This window comes from Talaromyces atroroseus (assembly GCF_001907595.1).
Source record: "Talaromyces atroroseus strain IBT 11181 chromosome Unknown scaffold_4, whole genome shotgun sequence".
NCBI lineage: Eukaryota > Fungi > Ascomycota > Eurotiomycetes > Eurotiales > Trichocomaceae > Talaromyces > Talaromyces atroroseus.
Window position 1 is genome coordinate 604,238 of NW_017971436.1, and position 8,765 is coordinate 613,002.

Sequence of the window (8,765 nt, forward strand, 5' to 3'; positions counted from 1 at the left end):
TTGGATGAATAGATATTTCAAATCATACACATGGTATTGGAGGAGGAGCCCGAATTTAAAGATCGACAGGTCCGGGCTATGTTACCATGATTCCTTCTTGTCCTTCGAACGCGTCATCCTGCAGATGTCCAGTGACGCATAACTATGTTTACGTGTGTGTCTTCTAAGTTCTGCCGCCTTTGAACATAGTAGTTGTCTCGCCGGAATTGAAGGAGTGAAGAAAAAGCTCGGCGATGCTTGGCGCCGCGTGTCGCCATATTTTCATGCCGCCACAGGGTCGCATACAACATAAACCCCAGTACTCGACCTGGCGAAAAATCATTTTGGAACTGAAGGATGCCTTTGTGGATAACTTTTGTGAGCCGTATCTTTCGGAAACACGTCAGCAGCGAGATCATTTTCTCGACCCGTGTCTCACATCTTCGCAAATATCTCCGTGATATAGCATTGCTTTGTGCCTGTATTAAGAGATATCCTTTCAAGGGACTTCTATGGGTTGCGATATGTCAATAAACAAGTAGCTTCCCTTCTTTCGAGGATAGGCTGAAGCGTGTCCCTTGTTTTGACTCCATACCTAGGTAAGTCAGGGCGTAAAGATAAATTTTGGCAGTTACTCAACCGGAAAAATCCAGTCACCACCATTACTTCTCCCGCTTAACCCAGCAGCTCCTTACAATTGAACTTAAGTGGGAGCGGGGAAAATTTCGGGGCCAGCTGCAAAGTAAGGTCCTTTTAGAAAAGCCCCCTAGTCATCAACGACCTTGGAACGACGCCACGGTTGTCTCGACACCAGCCATTGTCACATTCAACACCCCTAGAGATTATAGACACTATCTGCTGCTTGTGCCAGTCTCCGCCTGTTATTCGTGCAGTTGTCCTTGGCCATAACGTCGGTAATGGCTACTCAATAACGTGGCCATGCTGGGCATAGCCATGATTCTCACCATCACGACAACGTCTATCTATTTTCCTCCAATAAGACGGGCACAGTGGTGCAGATCACTTCAATTTTATAATTTTGAGCATGTATGCTGGTTGCGTAAGCGTAAAGTACGTGGCTTCTCATAGATAAAAGGGCCCAAGTGCGTCATAAATTAGCTAAGAACAATACAAGCCAGATCTCAGAGAAACCAAAATATAATAGCCAATAAGCAGAAAAAGAGATCAACCATTGGGTATTACGGTACTCCCTGTAGTTAAGTTTTTATCTGCATTAATCTGCAGTGCGTACCTAATAACTCGATTTTGCGGCTAGTAGCTCTATTATGCCTACTATCTCTGATTTCACTCCTAGTATACCCATTCTGCTCAGCTGCATAATAAGTTACTACATTATGCTGCTAGTAGTATCTTTGTAAATTATTAAACCTAGACAGCCGTCTCAAATTCGGGCGTTACAGTCAAATATGCTATTATAATAGCAATGCTCTCTGCCTTTTCCTTCTTCTACTATAAATAGATCTAATTGAGGTTGGATAGCCTGGGGAATAGATAAGAGACTTGTGACATAGCCTTTTGGGAAGTTATAGTTGAGCAGTGGCCACGGGCTTATAGGTTCACTGACGGCTAGGAAGTTGATTACTGTAGCAGTACGCCCTACAGACCATCTCGCATGTGGCTCTGCTTAATGCTTAGACGGACACTTATCTAGGGCTCCCTGCCATTTGACTTTCAGAACATGATTCCTAGTCAGCGGTGGGAGCTTGGAAGACTGCCTCTATCTACCCATCTGGGCTCCTTGGCTACCTAGGTAGGCCCAAGGTACCAGATATATAGGTGCAGCGGACACAAAACCAAATTGTAGTTATTGCCAGGAAAGTTTGACCATTCATTGATACGTAACTGTAGCGCTAATCAAATACCACTACTTACCGTGTCACGTTCCTAGATGCCATAATGCGAACGCTTTGACGAGCCAGAATATTGGCTTCCAGAATTAAATATTGACAGATTGGCTCCTCCGCTTGGTTTATTGTTCTAAAACTGTATGCAGCTAAAAGGTTCTCTGTCTTTGCATTTCAGTGTTGAATGGGGTTAAAAATTGCCTAATTCGGCGGTGATCCAGGAAGGATAGGTAGAGTGACGGCCTATCCATACGACCACCCAGATGGACGGCATATTGTAAGAATTGCATCAATATAGAAGAAAATGAGGGGTCGATTTTCAAAATCCGAGTATTAGCCCTGTATGGTGAGAAATTAGTGTGATATCATCGCAGATATCTTCGATATGATTGGTCAGTCTAAGGTATGGAAGCAATAAGATGATTGGCGGGTTCTCTCTGTCTTCTATATCTGGTTAGACCAGGTCCAATCGCACGACGTGAAAGATCTCACATTTTTGATCCCAATCCATTCACCACGAAGTTGAACAAAATTGAAATTATTAGACACTTGCAACAGTGCATGGTAATCATGATCGCAATGATTCCTCCTCGACAAAAGCTCAAGCCCAAGACGAAAAGTGGGTGCATAACCTGTAGGTTATGTAGTATAGTCAAAACATTAGACACTATGATATTAGGATCTGTTTTTGACCACGTTTCAGGATTCGGAAGATCAAATGTGACGAAGAAAGGCCAAAATGTCGTCGATGCGTATCAACTGGACGCACCTGCGATGGCTGGAAACATTATTTCGGCCATAACAACATCTAGAACCAAATAAGACACACGCAATGAAACAAGCATATATCATATATCAACGGAGGCAGACGTTAGCCTCATTTTTGAGGCATGCCTTTTACCACCTCTGAGGTCATGGAGCTCTGTCATGGTCTCTCCACAAAGCCACCGTCTGGTGGAGGGATTGGGTTCGAAGCAGAGGCCCTGTCGATCCTTCATTGTAGCAAGTGTTCAGATCTGATTCGTCAGGCACTAGTCTGTATTCGGGTGTTCTGGGCATTGCTGATAAAATATGGGAATATCTCGAATCTGAAAAGCGGCAACTTGGCTGGCTGGTGGAAAAGCGTGACAAACTACACTACGGCTGTAGGCAGTTTGACTAAGCTGCTAGCTTCAACAGATCCCTACACTCCTGAGGTGGCCTTGTATTGAGTATAGATATCATGCAGCAGGGATTTGGCTCGTGTATCAGGTCAGGCATTTCGTGTATGGATTAAGGATCTTGACCTCGTGCCGCATGCGACCGGAATTTGACAGCGAAGGAGCGCCAATCATATCACCGACGCATCGTGGACTTCCGGCGCTGGATATCTTTGTAATCAAGCTGTTCACTGCTCCGTGTCCCTACGAAGAGCTCTTCATTCATGAACTTAGTCTCGACGAGTCCGCAGAGCATGAACCTCGAAAACTTTCTATATTTACGACATACTAGCGTAAGCTGCTATCAATAGCGACGGAAACGATAGATCTTCTAAACGAAGTTTCTTCGCTCACCTTTATACATGAGGCGCTGATACTCCACAATAAGAAAGAAGAGCTTCTGAATCGATTAGACGAAGCAGAGCTCTCTTCGAAGAAGGATTTCATGGGTGAGAATGCACCCACACTATTATGGAGGAAGATAGGCTTTATATATTCACTATACTCTTCCTCGATAAAAATTGTTCTGCGATCTTCCCTAGGATCAATGAATGGGGTTACTTTGGAGCAGGACTTTGATCGGTTGATAGCAATTGCAGAGTTGCTGGAAGTTACAACTAGATCTTACCATCCTTGAATTTCTGTGTGACACTCTGACAGAGCTATAGTAGGAAGTAAGAGCGAGTCTTGAAATTAGCGTTGTGCATCTTCTTTCGATTATTGCTTACAAATGAATGGCAAGAATTAATAAATCTAGAACAGGAATGATTGCCTGTTATAGTATATTTGTTGTTAGGGCATGGCCCAGCGTTCCTTGGATCATGAATATCCGCCATATTCCCAACAGATCCCAATATGTCGAAACTCATCACCATCTTTGGCGCTACAGTAGTACAGGGGCGGCTCCGTGATTCGCGCCATCCAAGCCCACCCCAGAATCTCTCAAGGCTTCAAGATCCGGGGCGTAACTCGCAATGTCGAGGGCCCGGTGACCAAGGAGCTAGAATCCCGGTGGGTCGAATGGTTAATGTAAATCACACACACATATGAATATATACGTATACTACTGTCATCTACTGATAAGTATCAAGACAGACCTAGACAATCTCCCCTCCATCCACCAGGCCATCCACAACACGCACACTGTCTTCTAGCTTCGAAGCAACCTTCTCATACGCGGCCGAGCTTCAACAGGGCAAAAATTGTCGCCGGCGCATGCAAGGAAACCGGTATTCAGCATCTCATCATCTCCTCTCTGGTTGACATCTCCAGGGCTAGCGAGGGCAGATTTACAAAAATGTTCCATTTTAATAGCAAGGCTCATATAGAAGAGCATATTCGGGGATTGGTATTCCTGCTACATTCGTGCTTGCAGGTTCGTATATGCAGAATCAGTCTCATCTGATAGGGAACATGGAAGATGGTGGACTTGAGTATGGAGTGTGGGCGGGAAGAGAAATTAGGGCTTGCGGCATCCGAATAAAGAGAGCCTGTCAGATTAGGCAACCTGTCTAGAAATAGATAAAGAAAGCAAAGTCCCCTTTGATCTTCTTGTCTTGATTATTTTCTGTTTCTAGCGTCAAAAGAGATCATCGACTAGGTTTTATCTAAATATGGAAATAATTCTGACAATGACAGTAGAACAAACATTAATGCTCAAGTCGAAATATTAGGTTCTAACTAGACAATAGTAATAGTAGTAATAGTAATAAGCAACAGTTCTAAAACAAGTAGTTCTAAGAGTCCAGCTCAATGCACGAAAATAGAAAAGAAACAAAAAATCCCAAACAAGTCGTAATACATGCATATCCCGCTGAAAATCCTCCATAAATAAAACCAGAAATCAAAAAAGAAAAATAAAGCAATGTCGGTTCAATGAAACAGGAGTTCATCCTGTCTCATAGCTCTCCCAATGCTTTGTTCGGATAGTATTGTACATGAGTATCTCGATTTGAAAACCAAAAAGTTGAATGGAAAAAAAGGTTGTGACCGCGAAGTCAAAGTGTTCTAGATCGCTTGTGAGGTATCTCGCAAAAAGAAATTAAGAAGAAAAAATGTTGTTGTCCCATGATCGAAGTATGCCAAAAGCCCTATTTCCCCTGTCTAAAATTGAACGCCGTAGATGGATCAAATGTCGAAAACTGATGAACCAAAAAACTTTTGTGGCAGATAAATCCGAAATATAATAACAAAATGAGCCGAAATCGAATATTGGTACAGAAATTAAATGTCGATAAGGTTGGTGAGAATGGAGCCGGTCCGGGGAAGTGTCTGGAGAATAGACACGTTGGAGAAGGAAAGAAAAGGAAAGATCTAGACGAATGTTAGGGGTTGATTCCATCGATTCTTTCGAGGCAAGGAGAAAACACACGGGAATAGACACTCATATCGCAGTCGTCCGCCTTAGTCTTGTAGTAGGTAGTAGGTATTAAATGTCGGGTTCGGTGTCATGTTGTAATAAACCAAAGGCGTGTCAAGTGGCGTGCGCATTTGACTATGCACGCTTGGGAGGTGGTTTGGGAGCACCGGGTTTCTTCACACCGGTAGTGTCGTAGGCGCCACGGCCCATGTTGGTTGCAGAGAGGTCCCGGACAATCATGATGATGGACTTTGGTTGAAGACGGTCAGCCAGAAGTTTGAGAGAAGACAATTGAGAGTGTGGTGTTGAGAGATGTTGAGATGTGGTGGAATATGTAGATGATGCCGATGAGAAAATAGAATGATCAGGAGAGCGAACAGGTGATATTTATGTCCATCAGGACGTCACAGTGACTCACCTAATGTGACAGGAGATATCGGAAGCGACAATCACTGTCAAAAGACAGCAATGATTGCAACGAGCAATAAAAAAAACAAAGTCCAAAGAAAGGTGCAAAGCAACGTAGCTAACAAACAAGCCAGCAAACAAGGCGTTTGGTGGAACACGGCAAGGTTACCGACAGACAGGAAGCAGATCCTGGATAGATGCCGACGGGGAAATGTTTCAAAAACCCCCTTTAGATGAGGAAAAAAAAATAAAGGAAAAGAAACGAAAGATCTCGGACAGGGCGATCTTTTTCAAGCTGGTCCCGTCAACTCGGGTGGCACCCACCAAGACCTAAGGAGCTCAGGCAGGAATGTTACGCCAACCAGTGAAGTAATAACGTAGGCTGTTGATGTGGACCCAGGGGTGCTTGTCCGTTGTCAGCCAGCCTGAGTTTATTTTTTTATTTTCTTTTTCCCTGTCTCTCTCAGATCTAGCCACACAATAATGCAAACCGGTGGCTTCTGCTGGGTTTGCGTATCAGATGTATGTGGGTAGCAGGGTTATTCCTGGGAGACCGCTTTATTTTATTTTTATTGTGTCTCGGCACCAACGCAGGCCAAGAGAAGCAAAAAAAAAAGAAAGAAAATAAAGCGTTATCATGCAGTGTACCCAAGAGATCGGAAGGCAAGGAGGTGTGACGCGGAGCGCGGAAGAACGAGCCGCTGGGACGGATTTGATAGGTATATCGCAAGGGAGGCAAGCAACAAGGAGGCGGTCAGGTATGAGCGTTGGCGTATGTATGTATGTAAGTCTGGAAGTAGTAGGCAGTAGACAGGTCGGTCTGCTGGTCTGGTCTGTTTGCTGTAGGAGGCAGGATAGGCGGTTCAGATTAAGATGATGATGATGTACGTCGCAGGTAGTTGGGATTGGGATTTATGCAGATAAAAATGTATCAGACGATGTCAAACAGGAGAGCGTGGGAAGTGACGGCAAATGAATGGCAGTCATAGTAACCGGGCAAAAAAAGATATAAATAAATCAGAAAAAAAAAAAAAAAATCAACCAGAGCAGTCACACAAATTAATACGTAAATGAAGGGGGAAAGGGGAAACTATTCCAATACGCATCGAATGATAAATTTCCGGGGCTTTTCTTGCCTAACAAACTAAGAAATATTATGCCTTGACTAAACTAGTTAGGTTAAGCCCAGCCCCTGCCTGACTATGCCCAAAGGAGGAAAGAATTAAATTCAATGAGCTTGTTGGGCTGGCCTGTTTGGGCTAGTGCATTGTTTTGTTTGTGGATCTGGATCATGTTGATGCTCTGCGTCAGTGCCGGATTTGAGTATGTGTAAGAATGACTGGAATAGACGGTTTCCTCCGTGCTCTGTACATAGTCTAGAATGCAGAATATACCTAAGACATCGCAATGCCAATAATACAGAGTATGCATAATAATGTTATGATAATAATGGGCATGCCCAAACCGGACTAGCCGCGGCCACCCCTGACTTCCGGGAGCGCTAGGCCCAGTGTGGCTAGCACTGTTATTTATGGCTATTACGTCGTTCTTTCAAGCCAAATACCGACGAACTTGATTTTTCTCTCTCTGTGTTTATATTTCATATTTATTTCATAATTCCATTTCTATACTGCTATATTTGTAGCATATTGCTATGTCTATTAAGACCTCCTACATGCGACAAATGATAGCTTGGCTATTCCGTTCTAATTATCTACGGAGTGCGTATCTAGGTACCTATTCGGTGGCTAATCCCTGTCATGTTTCTTGTTTTTTCCTTCCTTTTCTTCTATGTATCATCCCCTTCGTATCCCGGTATTCCTTTTTTTTTTTTTTTTCTTTTTCTTTCTCTATCGGCGCATTTGCTGCTCATCGATCGCTATCTAACCCAGTATCTCTCGTATGTATTGATAAGCACCCGTGTAACTACTAACCGCCGTCCTGGATGGCAGGATGCAGGCATCCTGCATCCTGCAGCCCTATTGGAGTGGTACCTCTGGCTTTCCCTCCTCTGAGGCCCTCTAACTGCGTAGTAAGCCAGCTATCTCGTACGGAAATATCGGCGTCCTCAAACCAGGTCTTCCTACACACCATCTGGCATTTACGGAGTACATAAACACAGAGTCAGGGCCATCCCTAATCCTTAATGGCCGCGCGTGGGACGGAGAAGGTCTTCCGGCGCGCCCCAGTGGAGCGCTATTTGGTTTAGTCTTGTTAGCCCGTCTCCATCCTCCGTATCTGGTGGTTTCACCATGGTTATTGCCGCGGTACTACCCGATACGTACTGAAGGCTTTTTTCCTTTTTTTTTTTTTTTTTTTCCCTTGTATCCGCTTCCTCCTGTGAATCCATTCCGTTGGGGCGTTCCGTCTTGTTCTAGCTGACTTCTAGCGCGTTCTTTTCCTGTTTCTTTCGTCTTCTTCCAGCCGTGGATGGATCCATCCATTCCCTCGGAACACTGCTGCCTCAAGTTCACCCGCGAGGAAAATCGAAGTTTGGCTTGTCATTGCACAAACATCAACAAGTAGTGATAATATAGTTATGGTTACAGTTACACAGTCAACGTTGTGACTTGCACGTGCTGTGTGCTACTACTGTCCTGCGTGGCCGGGAAGAGTTATGCCGAACACGAAGATCCGTACCCATGGAAGAGGACGTCGCCACCTAAGTTTCATGGAGTCAGCGTGAAGAATTGAGCTGCAACGGCTGTGGATTGTGGTCTAGATCCTTCGCTGAAATAAAACTCTTAATACAATACAAGCGCTTACTCTGAGTGCTTACCAGGTTACTTGTACTGTAGTAAATTCCGGCAGCCATATTATTACAGCATAATTACGGCTATATCTACTATATTCGTATATATTATGTATTATCACAAAATATATTTATATTAATTCATGCGGCTGGCTGCAAGGCGATAGACCTCCGTACGGAGCCAATTCAGATTCATCAGCAGA

General features: G+C 44.1%; 1 protein-coding gene across 1 annotated transcript; it reads right to left on the minus strand.

Moving 5' to 3' along the window:
• Positions 1 to 2,288: 2,288 nt before the first annotated feature.
• Positions 2,289 to 2,842, minus strand: UA08_04090 (hypothetical protein; the record flags this gene model as incomplete). Its single annotated transcript, XM_020266375.1, has 3 exons — positions 2,289 to 2,476; positions 2,614 to 2,652; positions 2,746 to 2,842. 3 exons carry the CDS (start codon positions 2,840 to 2,842, stop codon positions 2,289 to 2,291), a joined length of 324 nt encoding a protein of 107 aa, XP_020120651.1.
• Between the last annotated feature and the right edge of the window lie 5,923 nt (positions 2,843 to 8,765).